Below are 27423 nucleotides of genomic sequence, written 5' to 3' on the forward strand. Positions count from 1 at the left end.
TCAATTAATCAATCAGTAATAAATCAATCAATCAATAAATAAATAAACAAATAAATAAATAAACAAATAGGCCTAAATAAATAAATCTATAAATAAATAAATAAGAACTGAATGTGCCATTTATATTATTATTACAATTTTAATATTATTAATATCGTTAGTATTAATAGGCCTTTTAATATTAAGTACAGTTGAATACAAAAAGACGTAAAAAGATGTTCATCATTCCGTGCACGAACACTCACTAAATTTACCACTCTTAGAAATTTGGCAACTACGTATCAATTAAACAACCAATGATTGTAGCACAATATATATTTTCCCGGTACATACTATTTATTGCACGTGTAATACTTTTTGACGTCACGAAAAGTATTGTACATACAATATTGTACGTACAATACGGAGTCTGAAGCGCGCTTAACACGTCAGCTATATGGTATTTCACAACAACAGTAATGGAAATAAAAGTTTAAATGTCCATTCGTCGAATGCTTGACGAAGTGACCAGCTCTAATGACGTCACTATGTAGACAACGTAGCGATATTAATAATTAATTAGGTAATACCAAATATGGAGGTATCGAAAAGAATGCTAATTAGAAGGTACATGTACAACGAATCAGAATACGATCATGGTATTAAATACTATGCAAATGAATTGAAGGAGGTTACGTGAACACGGCTCTTTATGTTGACCCCTGTGGTGCAGTCACAGGAGCATGTCAGTTACAATATATCGATCAAATTAGATTTAAATGGCTGTCTTCTGTCCGATCCGCTCTTAATAAATGCGATTTAGACTATATTTTTGGGTACGATTCAACAGCAAATCCACGCTGGGCAAAAACGTTTTTTAAGGAAGTAAACAAACACATGTACGAGAGTAATTGGTATGATAACGCCAAAGCTAAATCTTCTCTTAATGACTATGTTTTGTATAAGAAAGAACTTAGAATGGAGAAGTATCTTAAAAAAAAAACGATTTCCACGGAGCAAGTTTCAAATTTAAGGCACGGTCTAACACTCTTCCCCTTAATGGTAGAATTCATTCCTGGACTGTAGGCATGGACGAAAATTGTCCTTTGTGCAAAAATGGTACAGAAGATCTTCGCCATTTCCTCTTTATATTACATGCACCGCCCTGAATGATATACGTACTGAAGAATTCTCCAAGCTAGACATACTGCAGTTACTGTCCGTTTTCCTATACACAATACACAGTGCTCTTTCCCATTGACGCGTGACCTTTACAAATAGCCCTACGTTAACAGTATGGGGATATGACTAGTTAACGTCGCTGTGTGAAAAATAACCGGCCAATATTAAAAGTACTCTTCTAAAGTTCTAGAAAATATAGTTTTTAACATGTCCTAAATTTTAGCTAATTTAGGTGTTTGGAGAGGGTCGTACTTTTGTGTTTTAGGAAGGACATGTAAACGACAGATAACACCAAAAATATGAAGAAATTATTTCCAAACCGTGTTAAGTCAAAAATCATTATGTTGCTCATTTTCAAGAATGCTGGTTTACAAAAAGCACGCCATTGTCTGATTTCGTGAACAAAGCCACACATAACATTGTTTCCTTTCGTTTCCTTTATAATCGGTTACCCAACTGAAGCTATGAATACCAGCTTTATTGCGATATCGCACATGAAAACAGTCACTTGTGCACAACCAGAGAAGATCCGATTTAATCAGTTGAGCTGTTTCAATGAGTGTTATCTTGGTTTAATAGCTTTTAATGGGGTTAAGTCCTGCAAAGGTCGAGATGAATTCTACTGTAGACATGACTGCATCATGAGCGTAATCTTTCGGACCAGAATTTAGAGATGTTCTGGCATTTTTTTATGGCGGGGGACTTGGATGTAAAACTGTGCCTTATGTTGGGAACCCCCTGGGACTGTGAGAATGAAGTCAACAATTGTTTTAATATGTCTTGCAAAAGTTATTTAAAACGTGGATGGTCTTTGAGATCCTCTGTCTTGAAGAATGTATAATGTCCATTAATTGTCATGTCATGCCAGTATGTAATTTAATTTTATATTTTCATTTTCTACATTTTGTTTTATTTCCTGCTAACGACCCATTTCAAACCAACTTGGGTTAAGACAGACAGTTTCTTTTGCTTTCGTATTAATGCCACAATTTTACATACATGTACATATTCATTTGTCTTTTAATTTGTTTCTTGTATTATAATGTTATTTTTGAACGCACCGCTGGTTAGGCGTGTGCCACTGATACAAAAGTGTATGTTCAAATAAATAAATAAATAAATAAATAAATAATCCAATTAAAATGTGCTCAACGACAGGGGATTAAAGCCTTCGCAACCGGAAGACTGCTATTGCAACCTTGCTGCATCAGTGACGACGTCCAAACAAGGTAGGCAAAAATACAACAGCATTTCAAAAAAATAATGAGGGCGTAAATCGTAAATCACCCTGATTGTTTTCTTCTTATGTTAGAACTGTAAGCTTAAGAAATGAAAAGAAGGAATCATTGAAAATAAACTAATAAATAAATATATGTTTAAATAAATAAATAAATAAATAAATAAATAAATAAATAAATAAATAAATAAATAAATAAATAAATAAATAAATAAATAAATAAAACAAAATCAATCAAGTTTAATACATTTATTTGGAGCTGACCTGATCATCCCGTCCACGAGACTAAAGTATAGGCTTATCTAAAAGGCCTGCGACTCGAAGACAATGATATCAAAGTCCATCCATATGTAAATAAATGTTTTAGATGGTCAAGAACCGATATTTTGCATTACATCCAGAAATGGCGACTACGCGTGCAACATGTTCGATTCGTGCGGTGCAGACAGGGAGAAAGCAAATGTTTAATTCATGCTTTATCAAAGGTAATGTACATTTAATATTATCGTATGTGTAATTTACTGCAAGAAAGATTACAGAGAAATTTGTCAAAGAAATTCAAAAGAAATGCAAAGAACTGCAAACGCTCTTTCTCTGTGAAGTAAATAAGGCCGTATAAAATTAATGTTTTCGTTCTCGTCTCCTCCCTTCTCAATTTCTGGGATTTTGTCAGATTTGTTTTTAGATTTTTCAATTTTTTTAGAATTTGGGATTATTCATGAAAACTTCATGCATATAATTAAGTTTATTAGAGAACAGGTACCACTTCCAAGGTTATTTGTGGTACTCTAGGGGGGTTTATCCCTCAGAATCTCACATTTGAAAAAAGTGGCCTTATCCTTTCCTCGAGCACTATTGGAAAAGCTACTTACAATGCTCATTTTACAGTTAAAAAAAGCTCCCTCCCGAATCAATTCATGAAAATTCTCTGGACGAGAACCAAAATATTAATTTTATACATGTATAATACTGCCTAATTCGCTACTTGCACGGTTCCGCCATTATGCACTATGTGCGGGTAGAGCCTCGAACTGGCAGCATACATGAATGGGAATTGAACTAGTCATAACGTTCTGTGTAAGGTTACATAATTCTTCCTTTCATGTATGCTGCCAGTTCGAGCCTCTCCCCGCACATAGTGCATAATGGCGGAACCGTGCAAGTAGCGAATGCAGGGTCACATCATATATATATATTTCCTTGAATACCGCAAGCTGCGTTATTTAACTGCATGTTGTATGTATATGTCATGTTCAGATATTAAATTGGCAATATCTGCCAATTCTGCTCTGCTCTGTTATTTTATATTTACAGACGCTCTTTTACTTGACAGAGCATACTTCTTATCAGAATGTAGATCACAAAGTGTAATTGACATTTTCAGCCATTGCATTACCAGTGAACCCTAGAAATACGAAGGGGGGGGGGTTGTACCACGCCCTAAGATTTTTTAGCCGTCATAAAAACGTACGCGTTTACGCCCAAACGACCTAAGCTAATCGTAGATCCATCCTTTGCGCTCATGTTAGTGATAACATTTTTACCTCAGCACCTTACCCGGGGGTAGGACCGGCCATCAAAGATGGCCATAGAGGGGGTTGGTGAGGCTCACCATTGGTATCTACAATAAAATCAATGAGTTTGATTTCGCTCTTGTAACTTTTTACTTGTTAGTTAAGTAAAAATAGTCACTTCCTTTCATATTTAGGAGAAACATTTTGTAGAATTTTTTTTACAAATCAATTTTGCCTATACTTGTGTACATAGCGACATTATGTGGGGACTGTTTGTACTTATTTTGGTATCACAGGATAGAGGAGACCGATAGCTATACATTGGTATCAAATATTATTGCTACGATTATTATTATCATTGTTCTTGTCCTTGCTGTTATATTGGCCTGAACTCAAGAACTGATGGAAATATAAATGCGATTATTGGCTCAATAACTATGAGATCAATGTATTAATATTAAACTATAGTTTCTTAGTTAAATTACATAAATTGGAAAAATATGACATTTCATTCGCCTTAAGCCGCCATTGGTTTATTAATGTATTATTAAAGTGTGAATTTATATCTTAAAATCCAGGCAGTCATCACCTAGGATGTTCACCAACACGTATAATTTTGTGTCGATATGCAGCAACTAATGTTCAGTCTGTAGCTGATCCTACACCAGAACAGATATTACAGGTATGACCAACTTAAAGGAGTATTTCGTGATCCTAGAATCCTCTTTTTATGACATTTTTCAGTAGATATCCACGAAAAAAGCTTATTCTCAAAATTTCAGCTAATTCCGATTTTGCGTTTGTGAGTTATGCATGATTACGTGTATTACACTGCTCCATAGACAATGTGTTGTAAATTCATTCTGGAATTCAGGTTTCACGATATCTTCGCTAAACGAATTTATCTGCAAGAAATATTTTGTACATAAACATTATGTAGACAGATGTTTTCAGTGATATAAAAATCTCAACTTTTTTTGAGAAAAGTGGGGGGATGATGCTATGGATCACGAAATGCCCTTTTAACTCACGGCCACGCAACCTCCCTCCCCCACGATCCCACTCTACATAGGCCTATCCCACCACATCCTGATCCAAATCCTCACGCAGAAAACACACTTACCACTTACACCCCTAATATTTCTGAGGATCTGAAAATGATGAAAATATTTGAAGTTCAAGCTATAAAGCCAGACTCTTTTCGGTGCATGTGTTGCCATGCCTTAAAAAGGTTGTAATAGACCTGCCGAAGACAACACCAAGAATAGATAGGCGTTCGTTATTGAAGTGATAGTAGAGTATTGTATGATTGTATGTTTTTCGACGTTTCCAGAGGACGTTTAAATCCTCTTGTACTCGTTTTGTCGGTGTCATAGTGCAGTTATTCTGCACAGCAAACATAATTCGACCTTTGCAGTACTTAAACCTGGTTAACAGGAATTTACTCCAGCAAAATCAATCGATTATGTCTAGCCCATCCTCCACATTGAATGGTGGACTGTACTTATGCCCAAATATGGCACTTGCCAATCAATAATTACCAACTTGAAATCCCCTGGCTCACTCCACTGACCAAAGTTATGGATAGATATGGGAGTCCGGAGTTGTTTTTGCTGTTATTTGTCACTTACATATCAGGGCGGTACGAACATTTGCAGATGCCCCACCTACTCAGTTTTTAGCCTACATGTAATATATACATTATTCTTGATTGACATCAAGTACAAAAAATATCCGTCAAGTGGTTTTGCTTTAATGTCCTTCGGAAGAGAGCGGTCCACAAGTAGTAAATAGTCACTAAAAGTTGCATTCGATTTACACAGGGAATTTTGCAGACCATGCGTGCCCTTCCTTACTAAATCACCAAAGTGCGCATATTTCCAAACGTCTAAATTACCTAAAAAGTTTACATGTTACAAACCTATATTTTCTAGAATTTCATATAGTACAATAAATATTGGCCGGTTATTTTTCACCCAGTGACGTTAACTATGGAAATGCCCTATACCTCTAACATACACTGTTTTTAGAGGTCACACCTCAATGGTGAGAGCACTGTGTATTATGTATAGACTAATCCAATTTCACGCATTCCTACGACTCAATGGCAGCCATTAGCCGCGTCGGCTTTATCTCACCTAAAATGTGAATTGATGCGGCCTTGGAGGGTATTTTAAACTGCATTCTATCACCCGTGTTACACGTAGACAAAAGAATGATGACAGTTTACAACACAAAAGAATCCAACATCGAATTTTAAGCGGGTTTAATCCACCCAATTGGGAACTCACAATACCTGTTTGGTGCATGCGGGGACCCAATAATGGCCGACCAAATCCTGACCATGACTTGGCTCGTTGGATTCGTCTATAGGAAAATGAACAGTAACTGCAGTATGGTTAAATCATTATGTCATTGCTTTCCAGGCTAAACCGTTTGAAGATGTTCCTCAACCAGTCAATGTCAAAGGACCCATTGGTATGGTTCGTGGTATTTACGATGCATGGAAGAAAGATACATTTAAAAGGCCTCATATGGCGACTACTACAAATTTTAAGGTTTGTTAGCATTGTATTGGATTCACAGTAAATAACCTGCAACCAACCAATCAAACAAACAAACAAAAATAACCCCCAAAGAAAATCCGATTTACAAAACTGGCAAACATCTTGGGATTTTTTTAAAGTTTTAAAAAACCTAATTGTTTTAACATGATGCAGTCATGTCTACAGTAGAATTCATCTCGAACTTTGCAGGACTTAAACCCCATTAAAAGCTATTAAACCAAGATAACACTCATTGAAGCAGCTCAACTGATTAAATCAGATCTTCTCTGGTTGTGTACAAGTGTCTGTTTTCAATGTGCGACATCGCAATAAAGCTGGTATTACAGCTTCAGTTGGGTAACCGATTATAAAGGAAACGAAAGGAAACAATGGTATGTGTACCATTGTTCACGAAATGAGACAAAGACCTGCTCTTTGTTAACCAGCATTCTTCAAAATGAGCAACATAATGATTGTTGACTTAACACGGTTTGGAAATAATTTCTTCATATTTTTGGTGTTATCTGTCGTTTACATATCCTTCCTAAAACACAAAAGTGCGACCCTCTCCAAACATCTAAATTAGCTAAAAATTTAGGACATGTTACAAAACTTTATATTCTAGAACCTATTTAGAATAATTTAAATGTAGCTTTTACCGTTTTTTGTGGCATCCTTCAGAAGTGAGCGGTCCGATACCAATATTTTCGGTCAAATCTCCATTCAATTAACACGGGGAGTTGGCTAGCTATGCCTTGCCCTCACTCATATTTTACAAAAGTGCGACCATTTCTGAACATCTAACCTAGCTGTAATTTTAGGTCATGTTAGAGAAATATATTTGCTAGAAGTTTTGGAGAATAAATAAAATATTGGCTGGGTTTTTTTCACACAGTGATGTTAACTAGGCAAGTGTCCATTCTCCCAACATACATCATTTGTTGAGGTCACACCAGGAGGGTGAAAGTGCATATAGGAACAATGCCAAAAACTACGTCACGCCGGTCACGCTATTGTTCGACTTAAACTACATCATTCGCCATTTTGTAAATATTAACGCATGATCGTTGCTTTGAAGTTTCCACCGGATAGTCTGTGGATAGCGCAAGAGCATGCTTTGACCATGCGCAAAAAATGAATATCATGAAGATGTTTAAGATTGATTCTTAGATGTTTCAAAAATTACCGTCATATATTGCATAGATTCATCAAAGAATGGTTTGAAGCTAACCTTATTTAGTAATTTTAAAAAATCGGGAGAATTTTACAAAATCAATGTTTTTACCTGTCGGTATTACAACTCGTGAAACACATTAGTGATGTGCCTGGGTGACCTAATCTACTAACCTTTAACGTTTCCTCTATGAACTCTAACCCTCCTGCAATATGGCGCCTATTGTCTAGAGTTAAACTACATCATTCGGTGTGTTACGTAATAGCTACGATGCCTATCCCTTTATATCCCTGGTCACACGTCAATGGTACGTATGAACCAGCAAACACAAAAATGATTATAGCATAGGGGTCACTTGCCGCGAGGTTTGAGTGATCTCATGCTCCGCCTGTTTGTGTCTTTTTTGTGCGTTTTGGTGCAAATTTCTCTGTGAGATTTGGATATTACGTTTGGAATGGCGGGCTCCTTCTTTTGGTCGTCCTTTTTGGCCGTAGTACGATTTCATCTTTTGGTTCTGGCCATTTTATTCTCGTCGCGATGCATCCCTACATTGCATAGGCCTACGCCATTTTACATGCCTGAACAACAACCTGAGCAGTGTGAATACAGGCCGATTAGTCACGATCAACGCATATCATACAGTCGCGATCAATTGTTGGCCATTCAGCCTGCACGCTTGACTAAGGATTTGGTTACTCAGCTTCGATCGCTTGAAATTGGTACAGGACTACCACGTAAACGCTACCACCGTAAATCTGGTAAGCCTGATCAAATAAATCGTGACCATTTGAAATGGATGTGTTTCAATGTACAATCCTGTCGTCAAATAGCAACTGACATTTCTGAGATAATTTCTGATAATGACCTCGACGTCTTGATGTTGACCGAAACATGGCTCTACGCAGAAGGTGATGAAGCATATGAAAGTGCAATGACCCCTCATGGTTATGACTCTTACTCTTTCCCTCGTAGTGGTAAAAGAGGAGGTGGTATTGCTTTCATTATTAGATCCGCTCTGTCAAAAAATGTCAAATTTACTGCCTTGACTTATACCACCTTTGAAAGTGTGGAAATGAAATTGTCAATTAATCAGCTTTCGGCAACGTGCATTTGTTTGTACAGACTCCATCACAACAAGAAAGATGAGGTGACATTCCCCAATTTTTTGAGTGAATTTACCGACATGCTCTCTTCATATGCGGACTCCAATTGTGATTTGTCGTTTATGGGGATTTCAATCTCCACTATGATGACTTAATAAATGACAGGCAAGTTCAACGAGTAAATTGTGTTTTGTTGGATTTTGTTGGATTTTGGACTTAAGCAGCTGGTTGATAAACCTACGCACATTAAGAAGCGTATACTTGACTGGGTCGTGGTGCGCAACGAGAATAGCCTCATCACTTTCAATGATGTGAATGTTTACCCGGGAAAATCGGACCATTTTGCAGTGTTAGGACATGTCGCGATCTCTAGACCAGCTCCCGTAAAGCGTCTCGTGACCTCGCGCAATCTACGGGCTGTTAAGTTAGATGATCTTAAAATGGATTTAGCTGCGTTGACCTCCAGCATCTGTGAAAAGGTACCGAACTTGGACATTGTGGGTCTAGTCCGATTCCTACAATGACGGTCTTCGTCATGTTCTGGACCGACATGCCCCATTGCAAACTCGTAGTGTAAGAGACCGACCATCTGCCCCCTGGTTGACTGCTGAAGTCAGAGATGCCCGGCGTAGTAGAAGACGTGCTGAACGACTGTGGCGCAAGACAAAATTAACTGTTCATAAGGAAATGTATATAAATATGAGAAACGAAGCTACACAACATGTTATAGCTGCAAAGAGACAATTTTACACTGCTAAAATTGACTCTGATACCTTTTCTACCAAGCAGTTTTTTAGTGTATCCAACCAGCTTCTCGGAAAATCAAGAACTTCTGCATTACCAACTAACATTCCTCCAAACGAACTTCAAGAACGTTTTTGTCAATTCTTTTCTAATAAGATCATCAATCTACGGGAGGAACTAGATTCTCGGCACTCTCTTCCACCATCATTTAGCGTGTATGAAGGTCCGGTTTTCGATCAATTTACTCTTGTCTCTGAAGATGAAATCTCCGATCTGATAAAGAGTATGCCCACAAAAGGTTGTATCTTAGACCCGCTGCCTACCGACCTTGTGAAACAGTGTGCCGATGATCTTGTTCCCCTGTTAACTTGCATTATTAATGAGTCTCTTGCATCCGGTATTGTTCCTGATCAATTCAAGCAGGCCATTATTGTTCCTATTTTAAAGAAAAATGGGCTTGATTGTAATGATCTTAAGAATTTTAGATCATAGTGGAATACAGATAAGACGGAGGTTATCACCGTTGGTACGGCTTCTCGTGTTAGCCAGATTGAAGATAATACTATACAAATTTTGGACTCTGATATCACCTTTCAAAAATCTGTTAAGTACCTCGGTGTGCGTTTAGATCAAACTTTGTCTATGTCTGAACATATCAGCGATATTTGCCGTTCCTCATTTCTATCTCTGAGACGTATTGGCTGCATTCGACCTTACTTGTCTAATAAAGCAACATCATGTCTGGTTAATTCAATAATTCTGTCGCGGCTTGATTTCTGCAATTCCATCTTGACAGGTATCACTGCTGATCAACTTAACCGTCTCCAACGTATTCAAAATTGTGCGGCCCGTCTTATTGTCAAAAAAGAAAGCATGAGCATATTACACCAATCCTCATCGAGCTTCACTGGCTGCTCGTCGAATTGCGCATCCAATTTAAACTTGCTATTCTGGCTTTCCGTCACTTCGATGGCACTTTACCACCATACCTGTCATCTGCGCTTTGCACTTATCAAATTTCCCGCTCCCTTCGATCATCCTCTGAAAAATTATTCAAAACTCCTCGGGTTAACCTTAAATCAGCCGGTGAACGCTCATTTCATTTTGCTGCTCCAACTGTTTGGAACTCGCTTCCAAACAACCTTCGTAACATCCCCACACTTTCGCAATTTAAACGTCAGCTTAAAACCCATCTCTTTCGTCAAGCATTTCCAGATTCACAGAATTAATTGCTTCTTTGTTTGTTTGTCTTTTTCATGTGTTTGCGCGCTCTGAGTTCCACGGAAGATTTTGCGCCTTAAAAGAACCATTCATTATTATTATTATTATTATTATTATTATTATTATTATTATGTTTTTAAATATTATAAACGTGTTATATACGCGTTTTGGTTATGGTCAAAACGTTTTAATAACGTTTAAATGTCGGGTTATGTTAAGGTCATGAAAACATTTTAAAAAACATTTGTTATGAAAAAACTCTGTCACGACATTTTCAAAATGTTGTCAAAATGATATTCCGAACTAATTTTGGCAAGCATTTTGGGGAAATATGTTGTCAACACATAATAACAATTATGTCGGAAATGTTTTGCATTACATTTTCTAAAATATTTTCTTAAAATGTCATTAACTTATAATATAACCCGATATTTAAACGTTTTCTGTGAAAAGTTTACGGTTTTGTGTTTGCTGGGATATTTTTTAGAGGTTTAAGGTTTGTGACGAAAGAACGCGAAACTCAAACAATATTATTTGGTAAGCTCAGCGACAGCAAATATTTACATAGATATGTAGCAAAAAGTCGGTGATATTTTGGGTGAATTTATCGCTAGCTAAAGATAATAACAATAAATGAACAAAGAATTTTTTTTATCTTGGTTATAGTCAATAAAAGGTGAATAATAGTTATTCCAATTATAGACTCTAAATATTGACATTATAGATACCAACTATATAAGAACTGACAATATATGTTATATTGGCGTAACCCGGTCGAGCCTTAGCATTTCGAAAATAATGGTTAGTCTGCTCAAAAGTACACCACAGAGCTTTTCCTTTCAGAAAAAACAAAACAAAAAACAAACAAACGAATCATCTGAAAGTTAATATATTCTTAGTTCTAGTTGATAGGGTGAACAATTTTTAATTTTTCCCCAGAGCAGCCAGGGCACATAACTAAAAACGTTGGAAAAACCCCAGTGCATCTGTACTAGCACGACGCTCTAGCCAACTGAGCCACAGAGGCACGCTGGAAAACTTATTGTAAATGTATTAGGTTCGAATGTTCGTCGTATTCCTATCGGAAGGCATTAGAATTACGTATTTATAACAAATACACACAGTCACATAGGTATGAAAGTTATTACACTTGGTTCTCTTGGTTAATAGGATGAACAAATTTTAATCTTTTCCCAAGAGCAAGGGAAAAATTAAAATTTACCCGTGGCCAGAAACACAACTTCTGAAACATTGTTTAAGCTATTGATTTTTTAAAAGGAAGATTTGGTTTGCACTTTGTGATTTTGTCTTTGTTTTCTAGCAACTTGGACCCATTTTTAAAGTTCAACTAGCTAATGGAGATTTTGCTGTTCACTGTATGGATACGAAGGACATTGAATTTGTATACCATAATGACGGTAAATACCCTCAGCGAATGCACATTGAGGCTTGGAGAGAGTACAGACGAGAAAATAATATGCCATTTGGTGTTCTCATAGAGTAAGTATCTCTTTGTTACCTTTTTTATAATGTATGAATTTTTCTGTAAATTCGACGGGTTTTAAAATGTCTTAAGGGGGTACTACACCCCTCGATAAATTTGGGTCTATTTTTGCATTTTCCTCAAAAACTAATAACACAGTGGTAACAAAAGTTATGTATATTATAGGGGCAAGGAATCCAATTACTACACTGAAATTTCAGTGACTCAAGACAAGAGATTCGTTATTTATGATACGAAATAAGGTACCGCTAGGAGGTACCTCATTTCCTATCATATATACTGAACCGCTTGTCTTGAGTCACTGAAATTTCAGTGTAGTAATTGGATTCCTTGCCCCTATAATATACATAACTTTTGTTACCAGTGTGTTATTATTTTTGAGAAAAATGCAAAAATATCTAAATTACCACAGGTGTAGTACCCCTTAATAATTCTGCAAACTCACACTGTTATTTTACAGTAACGGAGAAGCATGGTTGAGGCAACGAAATGCTCTCAGCAAGCGCATCTTGCGTCCTCTGGAAATAGGCAAATTTTCAGGGATAATGAATGAGGTCGCACAAGAAATGGCTGCAAAGATCAAACAAATACGTCTTGGCAAAGATCATGGCGAAAAGGCTGATCTTGTAGAAGGACTGGAGATTGAGCTTAATAAATGGGCCATGGAATGTGAGTAATCCGACTGAATTATATAAACCAATCATACCGTATTTTCCGAACAACGTATTAATGTACAAATTGTACTACATTAACAATATTCTTTGGGTACCTCCGACAAAAGCATAATCATTGTTGTGCGAAGTAAATTAAAAATATTATCAAGCTTCGTCGTGTCGCATAATTTATTTGAGACTACTATATTGCTTAAGATCATATATAATAGAGAAAATAAAGGTGTGTATTTGAATCTGTGTCATTTTACTCATCTTCTTCCCTCTAATCGTTCCGGTTTCTTTAGCTTCTTGCAAATTCTTCTTTGACCGCAAACTGCATCTGATAGCCAAGGAACTTAAAACCGAGAATAAGGCGTTCTTTGATGCCATAGGCGATCTAACTGAGAATGGTATATACTTACTTGCTATTCCATTAAAGTGGCATAAGAAGTTCAACTCCAAACCATACAGGAAAACAAATGAAGCTTGGGACACGATATTTAGTTTATGTAAGTACAGTTTAGATTTAAACGAAAAACGAAAAACAAAAACAAAAACAAACAAAAACAAACAACAAAAACAACAAAACTAAATAACAAAATATATGACAAAAAATATACCAAGTTTATCGTAACTGCCAAAAACATTTCTGGTTGTCCAATTTGAGTAACAGAAAACAATCAATGGTTTTGACCACACATCAGCCTTCGTCGTAAATAAAGGTTGTACAGCTGAAGCGAAAAGTAGTTTTGATATTTGTTATACGCAATTTATATCATTTGTAGCAAAGAAATATGTAGATGCAAAAACCAAGCAAATAGAAGATAAAAAACAGCGCGGAGAGGAGACGGATGACGGGAGTTATCTAGCATATCTTCTTGAAAAAGGACAATTAACGCAAGAAGAAATTTATGGAAATATGACTGAGTTACTTGCTGCTTCAGTAGACACGGTAACTTTCACTTTTTTTGAAATATTTTAAATGTTAAATAAGAAGAGACGGATACCTCTGTGTGTCTGGCAAATGACGGATCTAACTCAGTGATATTCTTGAGAACTATTTTATGATACATGATATGAACGTTAACACCGCACAGGGAGTAGCGTAGCCAACGGGGGTGGGGGGGGTGGGGGTAGCAAGGGGCAGCTGTCCTCTTCCCCTGTGAAATGTTGTGCCACCCACGTGGGAGGCCTTTTATGTAACTATTAGCCCATTTGTGACCATTTTCGTCAATGTTTGCCCCTTGGAAATTTGTCCTTTACCACCCTTGCCCCCACCCCTCTGAAAAGGTCCTTGCTACGCCACTGCACACAGGAGCATTCTAAGTTTTTTTCCCTTGCTCAAAATCCTCTATTCTTAGTTATTCTTAGAATCAACGTAGAAGTAGAACATGTAGAAGTAGAAGTAGTAAAGAAGCATTAATACAGCTTCATGGAATATTGTATGTAATTTCCGTTTAAATATTCTATGAAACAAACACCTGGTAACAATTACTTTACAACAGACAGCGTCAACATCTATGTGGATGTTTCACCTGTTATCTCGTAACCCGGAAGTACAAGAAAAATTGCACCGGGAGGTCATGAAGGTTATTCCAGAAGATGTTCATCCTACTAGAGAACAGTTAGACAGCATGCCGTACCTCAAGGCCGTCGTTAAAGAAACACTCAGGTATAACCATATGGGACTGTTAAAGTTCCTGCTATTATGTATTTCCGCTCATTAGACTATGATGACTTTTACTTTGTGATAAATACAAGTCTATACCTTTGTCTTTCAAAACAAATGTGTATTAGCGAGGTTGAATACTTGATTACGTAATGACATTGGGTTGGGTAACTACTGATTATCAACAAGGGAGTTCCCGAACATTTCTTTTTATTGAACCCTTTGTTTTCAAGAGGTTATGTTTATGTAATCAATGTAGCACACCACAGAGAGGCTCTGGATTGAATAAGAAATTTGAATTTCGAAAGGTTCGTTTAACTTTAATAGAGACTTAGTCTTACTTGTCCGCAAATTGCATTTAGTCATACTTTTAGCGCTTTTTTGATGAAATTCTCTTTTCTTCATACATTTGTTGGTACTTTTAATCATGCATACCATTAAAGGATGTCTCCGGCAATCACAACATTATTTGTTTTTATTTTTTGACGAGTTGTCAGGCATAAGCCTTTATTATACATATTACGAAAACCACATATGTGCCTGGACACCTCGAATAAGCCGCAAAGTCCCCCTCTGGTCATTTTTACATTTTTACATATTTGCAAAGAGCATGTTTCAGGGATTAAAATGACACCTCAATGAACTTCATATGACAATCAGAAGCGAAGTTATGGCTTGTTATAGGTTGTCATGAATCAAAACGCGAAACCGAGAAAATCGCGTTCAAAGTTAGGGAAGCATAATGACCATTCCTCAGATGGGCCTCAGAAAATGTAGATTATTTCATATTTCCACTTATTTCTTTAAAATAAAACTTTGTATGTGTTTAGAAGAAAGCTTAAACATATCAAATCTGCAAAAATCTCAACTTCGCCAAAATACGAGATTTGCATATATTTTCACCTGTAGCTCAAAATGAAGTTTGCCGAGTTTACGGCTCATTCGCCGCGTCCAGCCACATATTATACATATTTAAATCACAACATTATGCCTTATACGTATGTTAGAAAATTAATTTTCAAGCACAAATCACGTGGTTTTATTTGAAACAAATTCATATTGACCATAAAAACGAATTAATACAGCCGTCTCTCAACACGCGATATTCAACATTCCCGGGCGCCGAAATTGTCCAGTGCAATGACGTCCCAGTATTAACACAATGAAGGCTGACGACAATTGAGCGCAATTAATTATAATAATAATAAACCATGCTTATCGCTATCGTAGACATGACGTCATATTGGTGACCCCGGAGCGTTACCATAGCGACTGGATCACGCTTTCGTGAGAACCGCAATGGCGATATCAATGTATGGAATTTCTATATCAATTTTTTAAATTACTAGTCATATTTAAGAACTGAAACCTCATGATTTTAGAAGGAAAACATCTTGCAAAAGCTGACAAAGCAGTGAAACCCATAAGAAATGGCTAACACTTGAGCGTCGTCATGCAACCGCTTGATCCATCACTACGGAAGTAGTTGTGACCTCGGCAGGAAGTGACGTCGGACTACGATAGCGAATAGCGCTTTACACCGAAGTCCCTAATTAACCATGACGTCATTGCACTGGACAATTTCGGCGCGGGAATTTTGAATATCGCGTGTTGAGAGCCGGCTGTTTTGATTTGTTTTTATGGTCAATATGAGTTTGTTTTAAATAAAACCATGTGATTTGTGCTTGATAATTATTTTTCTAACATATAAGGTATAATGTTTTAATTGCCGGAGTCATCCTTTAACGGATGCGCATTTTTATATTTCTTTGGAACAATTTCTATTGTCCTGACTATGATCTCTCATACCATGCCATACCAATAATTAAATCATATTTGTTTTTGTTTCATAAATGTATTTTGGAGATCATTTTGATTCTTGTTTCTTGTGTGCTCGTCTCTCACGATTTTTCATACCATTTTCGTTGTTATTAAGGTCTATTTTTGATGATTTTCAAAGACGGTCCCTTTCCTCATCTGTTAATGGATATATTTCTTTTTTCATAATTTTCAAGTGAATATACTCAGATTACCTTTTTCCAAAATTAACGCTTGTAAACTGCTTTGGTACTTACTTCTATTTATTTTATTACACTTTTCTTAACTGCAATTCAAATTTCCCGCCAATGTTGACAATATTGTCAGTGTATATATTCCAATGACTTTATGCAAATGAGACTTTGCAATTCAAGGTACTCTAATAGTAACTGTTAGTAAATATATATAGTTGTTATTATTGTAAACGTTATTTGAGTCACGCCTGAATGGAGATACACAATGGATGCGAGAACCTTTTGGACACCCCTCGTAATTCTATGCCCACAATAATGAAAATCTGAACATTTTGTTTTGCCTGCTATGTCAGTAACAATGATCATTGAGATAACATGACAATAATCTTTGTTCTTCATACAGATTGTACCCAGTAACAACAGGTACAGCAAGAGAACTTCCCGTAGATGCTATTGTAGGCGGATACTTCATTCCAGCAAAGGTAACTCACCTGAACTTTGTTTATTTACTATAGTTCTCGGAAGATATAAATATTGAATGTTGCGCCTGACGTCAACTGTCAATCAACCTCACATACCGACATCGCCTGGCTAATAATTATTTGGTGCAGCAGAGACACTAAAATGAATACACGGGATCGATACACGTGAATTGCTATGCACGATTTTGATATCAGACGAAAATCTTCGGATACTGCGTTAGAAAATGATGAATATCTCCCGCAAATGATTTTTTCTCAAGAAACCAGATGTGGTCTCATACACTTGAAAATACGTATTGAACAGCTATGATAGTCGTTAGCGTGCGCTTTGAAAATTGGCCGTGCGCTTTGAACTCAAAATCTGACCAAAACTCTAATGTTATATTGTGTTGGTCCTGTATGGACTACAGCGCGCAGCAGGCTAGCTGCACTCACTACTCAGTGGAGGCAGTATTACCATTGACCGCAATGTCGTATACAAGCTTACTCACACAGCGAGAAATCAATTACCCCGGTTACTGTCAGTAGCCTTAGTCAGGTCACTTCGCTAATTATGCATCTCATAAGGTCCGAATAAAATGGCCATGGGTGGCTGTGGATTCAACCTACCATGGCGATTTCTACCATGAAGATATCGGGGCGATGTCACTGTGCCTCAGAGACGGGTTGTTTTTCAGCATTTCGTTTCACTACCTGAAGAGAATTGAGCAAAAATTGAATTCCCTCTGTCAATGAATTGACCGGATCACCAGGTTGTCATTATAGCTAGAGGCCCTATATATGACACACATGGGTCAATGAGTTGCATAAAAAAGGCCTGAGGTGGTATTTAGTTCCCAGAAAATGAGTCTTGCCTGAGGCAATTTGTGGTTAAATGTTGATCCCATACTAGTAGAATTATTACCGTCGTCTGGTTGAAAAAGGAGGTGAGACATGATCAATTCTGTTCAGGCAGTAAAACCTAATGAGAAATTTCAGAACTAATACTTGTCTGTCCCACAGGCGAGATTACTTCTCTGGGTAACGGATGAATACATACACCTACTGTGACCCCCGCCCCCCTAGTTCTCTCCAAAATCCGCTTCTAAATACTCAGAGCTAAAACCACTTTCCCCTGCCACCTTCCTCTCAATACGACCAGAACCCTAATGCGCCTGGAGCACTGTGTGTTGAAGATGACTCAACTAATTGTTGTGACGATAATTCATTTGCATAATTGAATATGGACCATTGTGCTATAAGCCATGATATCCGTTCATCGAGTGAACGGCATATTATCCGTGCGTCAATTGAACGCCGTGGATAATACATTTACTCGATGAACGGGTATCCTGGCTTAATGCACAATGATTCATATTAAATTATGCAAATGAATTATCGTCACAACATAATTTACTCGTTCTATTGAACGCTGTTGCTCTGACATTACTGATATAGTTTATGGTGCATGCCAATCGATCCTTTGTTGGATGGTATGACATCATCGGAAGATGATGACTGAGTTGAAAAGCCCATCGTCGCCGTTCATAACGTTATACAATTCAACAAAGGATCGATTGTCATACACCATTGAGAAAGGCAACAGACTGAATTGCCGAAACTGCATGGAAAATGTGAGTTTTTTCTTGGAATTATATTATGAAAACTTTAAAATAAGGTATAGTTTACTTTACCAGTCGTTATTCACGGACCTGGAGGAGGTTCAAAATGAATACCGGCAGTTGAAAACAACGTACCCATTTTTTACTGACATCGTCCGATAATTTCTGTGATTCCCTGATCCGTGAAGGCACGAGATTGCATACCGTAAGAGTATTTTCGATGAAAGCTAAATACGATACATGCGTATATATGCCAATACAATTGATTAGTCTTACAATAATACTATATATATAGTGTATATGTTTGGATCTTTGATTTATTTGCCCAAAATGGCGCCTGGATTTATATAGCTTTCATCAGAAGCACTCTATATGCCTGTAGACGAGGTTTTACGGTATTTGGTTTAGCACCTCTCTAGTTGCACGCTACTAACGGCAGTGGGGGTTGTTCTGTTTAGGGCCTTATGAATTAATTGTTCGAATTTCTCACCCTATTCCAGACACCAATACTGACATATTTCTTCATGTCTGGTCGAAGTCCAGAGAACTTTGAAAACCCAGATAAATTCCAGCCCGAAAGATGGCTTGACGTGTCAAAAAAGATCAACCCATTTGCATCACAACCATTTGGATTTGGAATAAGGATGTGTCTCGGTAGGTTTGGATCTTATTATAAATAAATAATTTGATTTCATTATAATATAGTTAATTAAATATACCAGAAGAACTGATTGTAGTTTAATTTGTCGTAATAATTCTAATTATATTTCCACTTTTTAAAAACTTTTGATTGTAAAATAATGTAAATCATTCATTCTAATTTACAGAACACAATGCAATGTTAGACCACATTTTTAAACGAATTATTGTAAATATTTTCAGGGCAGGTACACACAATTTGTTCATTCCATTTTGATAGCGGCTCAAATTTTACATTTTAATGACCAATAATTGTTTATTTTCTTTGGACTATCACAGGTAGACGCTTAGCTGAGCAAGAACTTCATTTGCTTGCATGCCAGGTATGCTTTTTATGTTTCTTTCTCACTTTATCGTCTTTATTGAATTTGTCTGACTCTATTCACGTGATGACAATGGAGTGAGACTACCGCCTCTTTTAGTTCATTTAACATTTACTTTCTTTAACCCACTCTGTTTCACTTACATTGACAGGATGTCCACAGAAGAGTATATCCCCTTTTTTTGAAACTTGTGCACTTTGGCGTGCGCAAAACAAACGATTGGCACGCAAATGCCTTATTATGAATGCACATAGACTACAATCACAATAAATCACCCAATGCAACACTTTCTTATAGGCAATACATCTGGCCCGTTTACATTTAGTTACACAATAATCAAATCTGGAGATTCTCTGCCTCTATTAATAGAGATTACCATTTTACAATGTAACACTTGATGATCATATTGTATATAATAAAGGGGATTTGTACACTTTTCCCTATTGTGTTTTTCCCATATTGCATATTTATAAGGATGCACATCAGAAATACTTTGGTTACTTTTGAAACGTTACAGATGGTGCGGAATTTTGTTCTAGAGAGTTCTCAAGATGTTGGCTCCGTCATGAGATTGCTGATACTTCCAGAAGAACCACTGCAAATCAAATTCGTTGACAGGAAATGAATTTGATCGTGATTGGTTTTTTAAGGTGATTTTGTGGCTCTATACTGTCTTAGAGCTTCCTTCATTTTCTTTTTTGGACTTCTTTTAAAGATAATTTAGGGGCTGTGCAATAATAATTATGAGCCGGGGAGGGAAATGTCCAAACGGCTCGCCAAAAGTTGCTAGGCGCCCCCTCTTGGCCTGCCAAAATTGCTTGTCCCTCCCCCCTCTCGGCCTGCCACCACCCCCCCACCCCTTTGTACATGCCAAATTTTTGGGATCACAATTTGCAAACCGTAAATGGTCATATTTAACCATTTCCGTACCGTTTTCCTTATTTAAAAGGCGCCCAAGAATGTGTGCAAAAACCCCTCTCGGCTTGCCAAAAATTGATTCCCCCTATTGGCTTGCCAAAATTGATTGCCCCCACACCCACCCCCAATTTTACCCTCCCACCAGGGCTTGTAACTATTGTACAGCTCCTTTTAAAATGTAAGCATTTGTATAGCGCCTTAGATCCGTAGGTAAACGGATATCAACGCGATAATAATTATTAACATTTTTATTCCGCTGTCACACCATTCGGCTGTTAACAACAATGGCGCCAGTATGACTGCCCCAACAGCTCCCCGTTCTTACATCTGGGTGGAGTGGGGCAAGCGAGATAAAGTTTGTTGGTTCACCTCAAGTTTGGCAGTGATATCAATGCTTTTTGCGCTGCAAGTGTGCCGACAAATCGCCCTTGTACGTGCGCATGTACGCGCTGAGTTATTAACTGTACTCGCGCGATTCGATACTGCGACCAGCAAAATACGACCCTATGTCACTTTAGAAGCTGCGCAGTATAGTAGTAATAGAAGATCCCTTCTTTTTCAAAGATAAAAAATGAATTTTAATTCTTTATTTACAAAGGTGGTTATACTTATACGATATCTCGAAAGAGAAGTAATTATTATAGCTAGAACAGGTTTTCTGGCAAAAGAAATCTAAATTTGAATACATGTGATGCGATCAAGTAAAATCAGTCGGAACTCGGAAATATTGATTTTGAGATATAGCCAAACAAAGGAAATATTTCCTTTTGTATCCTGTTTGTTTTTGGAAACTCTGTAATTGCTCATATCTTTGGAACTGGTTGTTCAATTTCAATGGGGTTTTCTGCACAATGCTTTTTACTTTCCTATAAGTAACTGAACATTTTTCCGAGTTCCGACTGATTTTGCTTGTATGATTGCATCACAAATATATCAAAATCTATTGAATTTTAGCCAATCTTCAAAATAAGCCACACAATATCATGCACCGGTTTTTGCAGTTTTAAATAGGTCACTGAAGCTTTTGTTTAGTCTATTTTTAACCTAGAAAGGAGTAAAATTGAATTGACATTAAGCAATGTGCTTCGACTATACTTATAAATACGTATTTATAAATACGCAAGTTACAACCTCCGCGCTACCATAACAGCTTGTAGACAGGAAGTCTGGAAGTGACCTTCGACACAGCGGGTGGTCTTCCTGTACATTTGAATGCAAAGGCGGCAAACAACACTAGACTGTGCAGCAAAATTGTTCATTTTGGTCACCTTTGTGATATTATTGCAAACATTTCCGTCGATAAATATTTTTCCGTCGGAAAATACTTTCAATATGTTGTTTTTGATAACATATCGCAAAGGTTCGCCTAAACAGAGACAATTAAACACAAAATTAAAGTGCAATATTTATAGAGGTCTGCTTTGAAGAGGTTCAACTTTGTGCAATCAAGTAATGAAAGTGGCAGAACATTCCATTCCGATATTATGTACGAGGGAAAAGCTGAATTTATAAGTGTTGGAGGATGGACCCATGAGACGAAATTTAGCAGGATGGAACTCCAGATATATAGCATTTGATACTATAGATCACACAAACTTTTTCATAAATTGTAATGCTCTGGATTTCTTGATATTATTACAGAATGGTTTATAGTTACTTGTGTAATTGAAAATAATTGGATTCTGGTAGTTCTTGTGATCTGAACTCATTAAATGTGAAATGAATCTTGTCAACGAAGAACTTCTTGTTATCGTGTCCACACACGCTAGATATTGTGTTTCAGCCAAAGCTGGACACAACTCTTATCAATATTATTGTTCTCTGCAAGGTCCTCAGCTTTGCACTCTGGCTCCAATAGAGAACATCGCAATAGATGCTCCATGGTTTGTGGGTCAGTTCCACATACGCAGGTCACATCTTCGGTGTTTAGATAACCCTATATTTTGAGAGTCACTTTACATCGGCCAGTACGGTCAGGCATTTCCATCCAGCCCAATTTGAGTCGGTACCAGGGGGAGAACTGAAAGAAGTGATGAGCAGTTGGTTCAAATAAATTGTCAGTTTAATTGCCAGCTAAACCAATGATATTTCAAAGTACGCCGCAAATGACATCAGTCGAATATAATAATGATAAATATTATCTTAAACAGTTCGTATTTAAAAACAGCGCAGCATTCCTGTGTGCACAATAAGGATAAAGTGCATTTTTTGATTTTTGCAAAAATTATTGTTTTTGTACGGTCATCTGAAACCTTTATAATATTAGTAAATGGTTTGATCTGCTATTTTTTTACATATTGCACCACTTTCGAATGTCGCACACGGTTGATCGGCCCATCCCCCAGTATAAAGCATATTAACACAATCCTGGCCACCATTCGCATTATTAGGTTGGTAAGTGCTCCAGCGAAAGTATGACGTCTGTGAAACAGAGGGGTAAAACAAACACGAGTTTATGGACACAAATATTTCTTCACAAGTGAAGGGTAATGTTTACATTTCAAGCATGTCGAACTTGAGATTTTGGCTTTTGCTTGTTTCTTGTTCCGCTTAAGATCAGAAGATCAGCTTTCAACACGGGTCACGATACTGGTCATTTAACTGAATTCTGGATAAATGGGAATTAAAGTGGAAAGTGTGAATTATCTTTCATAAGACCGTCGTATCAATAATTATCGGTCTTCCTTTTATCAAGAAATGGCATATATTTTCCTCGTATACTCTCTTCGACTTATAAATGGCAAGAATCATACCATCGTGAATTTATATGGAATGGCGTGCAAGCAGTTTAACTTGCTTGTTTAAACGAGTTAAAACATACACTTAGTGATCACTATCGATAACCCAGAATGTGTCGTCAACATAGCGTTTCCAAATCAGATGGTTAATTAGACAAACGTACTAAAATACCAGTCCCCTGCTTTGAATGAATAAACTCATTTACAATAGACCAACAGATGTTACCTGTGTTTCATCAAGCCATTCAAATACACCTTCTTGTGTCCTGTCGTGAAGCCCTATCCATGCCTCAATACCTATTTTCATTGCTTTATAAAATGAGTATATAGTTTGTTAGATAATAGGTAATATACTTGCGATTGGAATAAATGATTTAAATTACTTTAATATAAACGGATAATCAAGACAGTAAATGAGAAACTAAAGAGAGCCAGTGCAGAAACACATAAGACATTTAATCATAAGCCGTAATCAGCCGCGTTTTATTCACTTAAATCGGTGTACATTACGATCAACGCTGCAAACCAGTGACAAAGCAAAATGAAGCAGACATCAGAAGAAATAACTTGGAATTTAGCTCACAAACTATGAGTCAAAATAGTGTCATAGAGCAAAGAATCGATATTTATGTAAGAACCAAGTTGAACCTTTCCATTATTGAAAGTTTCAGATGCCACACTCAATAGTCACCTACTGTGAAAAAATGAAGTGAATCGCAACTGCCCAATTTCATTACGAGGTACCATGTATTTTGAATGAGAGCACACAATGCACGATAAAGGCACCAGCTCTGAAACTGACTTTAACTTAAATAAGGTTGATTTTTGCGTTATTTTAATTTCTTTTTTTTTCTGTTCAAACAAACTTTCTAACATAACTTTAAGTCCTTCATACCTCGCTCACGTGACTCCAACTCCAGTTTTTTTAAATCCTAATATGTTCAACTTACTGGATATTTTGTAATTCACTCCACTTCAATTTGCGCGCATTTCATTTCGACATTTGAAAACCCCGCTTAAAAATGTGTATGTTTTTGATAGAGAATAAACATCTTTAAAGTAAAGGTAAAATGAAACAACAAATAATGCTTCTTCTCCTATAAAAAGACCAAGGGCAATAACACTTTGGGTATTCCATTTAATTTCGATGCCAATGAGGTTAAGAAATTGGCAGTTGTTCCAAATCTACCTTAAACAGAGTGGACTGACATTCAAATTTTAGATGTCTCTTGGACAAACATTAAAATTGGGTATCGCTATAAAATGTGTCATAAAACAAAACGGTAAATGCTAATTCCTTGATTTTGTCACACAAGGTCACTAATGGATATATCATTTATAAAGTATTTCAAAACATAAAAGGTTCACCTTGGTTCTTAAATAAAAATGCATTATTTTCTCTATTGCACATTTTTTACTCACACTGTACGAAATCATTCTCAGCTTGGGTATGAATACTTGTAAGTATTGTGCCCATCGATTCACACATGGACACTGCTTCATCAAATAGCATCAACGTTGTATTAACATAGTAGCATGCATCATCGTAGTATGTCCAATTCCCAGAACAGGTTCCTGTATTTAAAAGGAAACGATAATGCTACTTTAGTCATTATTTGTTTTTATTATAGACAAGACTCCCCCCCCCCCACACACACACATGTGGGTGTGGGGTGTGTATGTATGTGTGTGGTGTGTGGGTGTGTGTCTTGGTGGATGTTGGAACATGTAGGCTCTTTGGGCATCGTGCAAAAAGTCACACGCCGTGTTGTAACTGTGCTGGGATCCTTATAAGGGTCTGTCAATCAAAGTATTATGTGTGCTTGCTCAACAGAGGATAATTTGTAAACAAGGAACTCGCATGGTACAATGATCAGAAGCCGTTTCCAGTCCCTTTATGCACGGTCCCTGGTAAAACCATCCTCTTATAGCAGCTAACGCTCTGGTAATTTTGACTTTGGGCGGAAAGGCTGCATACTGAGGAACTCTGTGCTGAGTGTAGCTGAGTATGAATGGTCATTTGACTACTTTCTCTAAACCACTGAACTAGAAAAAAGCTATTTGCTAATTAATATAATAATAATAATAATAATAATAATAATAATAATAATAATAATAATAATAATAATAATAATAATAATAATAAATAATAATAATGATAATAATAATGATAATAATAATAATAATATTAATAATAATAATAATAATAATAATATAATAATAATAATAATAATAATAATAATAATAACAACAACAACAACAACAACAACAACACTACTACTACTACTACTAATAATAATAATAGCAATAGCAATATCAATACTACTACTACTACTACTACTACTACTACTACTACTACTACTACTACTACTACTACTACTACTACTACTACTACTAATAATAATAATAATAATAATAATAATAATAATAATAATAATAATAATACTTCTACTACTACTACTACTACTACTACTACTACTAAGAATAATAATAATATTAATAATAATAATAATAGATTGAGAAATATGATGACGTTACCAAACTGACAAACCTTTGCATTTAAGTATCTCAAAGCGTAAACTCGTGTGATTGTTCCATCCCACAGGCTGTATGCGGATAAAACGAGCTTCAATTGGCGTCGGAAACGTATTACAGACTTCGGTGTTCATATCCGCGTTCCCCATAAAATTCTAATTAAGCAAAGAAGTATGAATATATTAGTAGAGGTTCACAAAAAAAACTTATTAAATATGATCGATCGATAATAAGAGATAATTTTGCTTCTCAGCGCAGAAATTCCAATTAGACAGAGGATTTTCTGCGCTGAAATGATCCAATAAGGAAAGGTTATTTTGCTTCTGCGACCCGAGCGTAGCGATTACCGAGTCATTTGACCTTACTAGCCACGCGGGGCTATTCTAAAATTGGATCCACATCACAAATAAGTCTTTACTATGGACGTTTTCGCGCTCATCATTGTCGCTTCCTCGCGCTTGTTTTTGAGCTTTATATACTGCGCCAAAAAGGATCTTTACAGTTGGAAAAATAATCACAATTTTAAATCTGAACCATATTGACCATATGACACCCCATTGAATCCAATGTGACTTCAAGAAGCAAAGTTACAAGCATTTGATTAGACCAATGTCCAGTTTATAGTGGACAAACTGACCTAAACTCCACGGACTAGACATCTGGTTTGAGAGTGATGAATGGCTAATTTGTGCGTGCCTTTAACATGTTTTTAAAACAAAAGAAACAAAAGAAACTGAAACTGAAAAGTACAGAGAAGTAAAAACTAAAATTAAAACTGCTTTAAATAAAGCTTCATTGAATGAACTGTATTGTCTCTTTGTTGGAATCTTTTTGTATAGGCTAGTTTGTCACTTTTAAAACTGGACCTTCTTGGGGTCACATTGGCAGGTTAGATAGTAGATAGTGCATCTATTTAAAAAACCAAATTTACCCCAATATGGTTCAGTTTTGAAATTGTGATTATTTTTCCAAGTGTAAGGATATTTTTTGGCGCAGTATAGTATGCATGATAACTTAAAGCATATTTAGGCACGACAAGAGTATAATGTTGTCATTATATTTACAAGAGTTCTTCAACAGGAAGAATTCTTAATCTATATATAATCTAATAATGCGATGTTTTAGTTCTATTACCAAGTTATTACTTACTGGAAGAAGGTACCCTCTGTGCCCTTCACTTTTTTTAATCATAGCTGAAACAGGACATGATGTAATTTGCTACTGCTTGCCACACCCTTTGGATAATATACCGGAGCAGTGCAATTGTCTTGGATCGCGGTCTAAAAGAAAACGGGTTTTTCCTTCTGACTTGATCCTCGGAAACTTTAAAGTTGTCTGTGCTCGGACGTCCATGTCCCAGCAAACACAAAAAATTTTCGACATCATTCGCAAAAGGTTAGAAAAGGTTGCCAGAAAACGTTTAAATGTCAGGTTATATAAAGGGTATAAAAAGAGCATAAAACGTATTCATAACATTCAAAAACGTTGTTTGATAACTTACTGCAAATATTCTAACATAATGTTTGAAGGGTTGAAAAAATATTTGGCAAAAAATGTTTGCAAAAAATATTTTAAAACGTTTTCTTGAC

At 36.5% G+C, this 27423-nt stretch overlaps 2 protein-coding genes across 2 annotated transcripts; one reads left to right on the forward strand and one right to left on the reverse strand.

Annotated features, from left to right (window-relative positions):
* Nucleotides 1-3980: 3980 nt before the first annotated feature.
* On the forward strand, nt 3981-14584 carry LOC140157910 (1,25-dihydroxyvitamin D(3) 24-hydroxylase, mitochondrial-like). The gene is made up of 7 exons (XM_072181157.1): nt 3981-3999; nt 4491-4594; nt 6339-6470; nt 12022-12200; nt 12665-12873; nt 13643-13809; nt 14363-14584. The coding sequence occupies exons 1-7, from the start codon at nt 3981-3983 to the stop codon at nt 14582-14584; spliced, it is 1032 nt and encodes a 343-aa protein (XP_072037258.1).
* A 6867-nt stretch (nt 14585-21451) lies between these two features.
* Nucleotides 21452-25984, reverse strand: LOC140157268 (low affinity immunoglobulin epsilon Fc receptor-like). The gene is made up of 4 exons (XM_072180396.1): nt 25851-25984; nt 24722-24874; nt 23526-23608; nt 21452-22982 (listed from the first exon to the last, which is right to left on the reverse strand). The coding sequence occupies exons 1-4, from the start codon at nt 25981-25983 to the stop codon at nt 22824-22826; spliced, it is 528 nt and encodes a 175-aa protein (XP_072036497.1). The 5' UTR covers nt 25984; the 3' UTR covers nt 21452-22823.
* Nucleotides 25985-27423: the final 1439 nt, after the last annotated feature.

The sequence above is a fragment of the Amphiura filiformis genome, chromosome 7, assembly GCF_039555335.1.
Source record: "Amphiura filiformis chromosome 7, Afil_fr2py, whole genome shotgun sequence".
Classification (NCBI taxonomy): domain Eukaryota; kingdom Metazoa; phylum Echinodermata; class Ophiuroidea; order Amphilepidida; family Amphiuridae; genus Amphiura; species Amphiura filiformis.

What these genes read in the sequence shown, in the direction of transcription:
- LOC140157910 (XM_072181157.1), top strand. An exon ending in TAATAAATGGGCCATGGAAT is followed by an intron (nt 12,874 to 13,642) that starts GTGAGTAATCCG and finishes TATCATTTGTAG; the next exon opens with CAAAGAAATATGTAGATGCA. An exon ending in TTGCTGCTTCAGTAGACACG is followed by an intron (nt 13,810 to 14,362) that starts GTAACTTTCACT and finishes ACTTTACAACAG; the next exon opens with ACAGCGTCAACATCTATGTG.
- LOC140157268 (XM_072180396.1), bottom strand. Translation starts at nt 25,983, where the DNA reads ATGGGGAACGCGGATATGAACACCGAAGTCTGTAATACGTTTCCGACG. An exon ending in TGAGATACTTAAATGCAAAG is followed by an intron (nt 24,875 to 25,850) that starts GTTTGTCAGTTT and finishes TTTTAAATACAG; the next exon opens with GAACCTGTTCTGGGAATTGG. An exon ending in TGAGAATGATTTCGTACAGT is followed by an intron (nt 23,609 to 24,721) that starts GTGAGTAAAAAA and finishes CATTTTATAAAG; the next exon opens with CAATGAAAATAGGTATTGAG.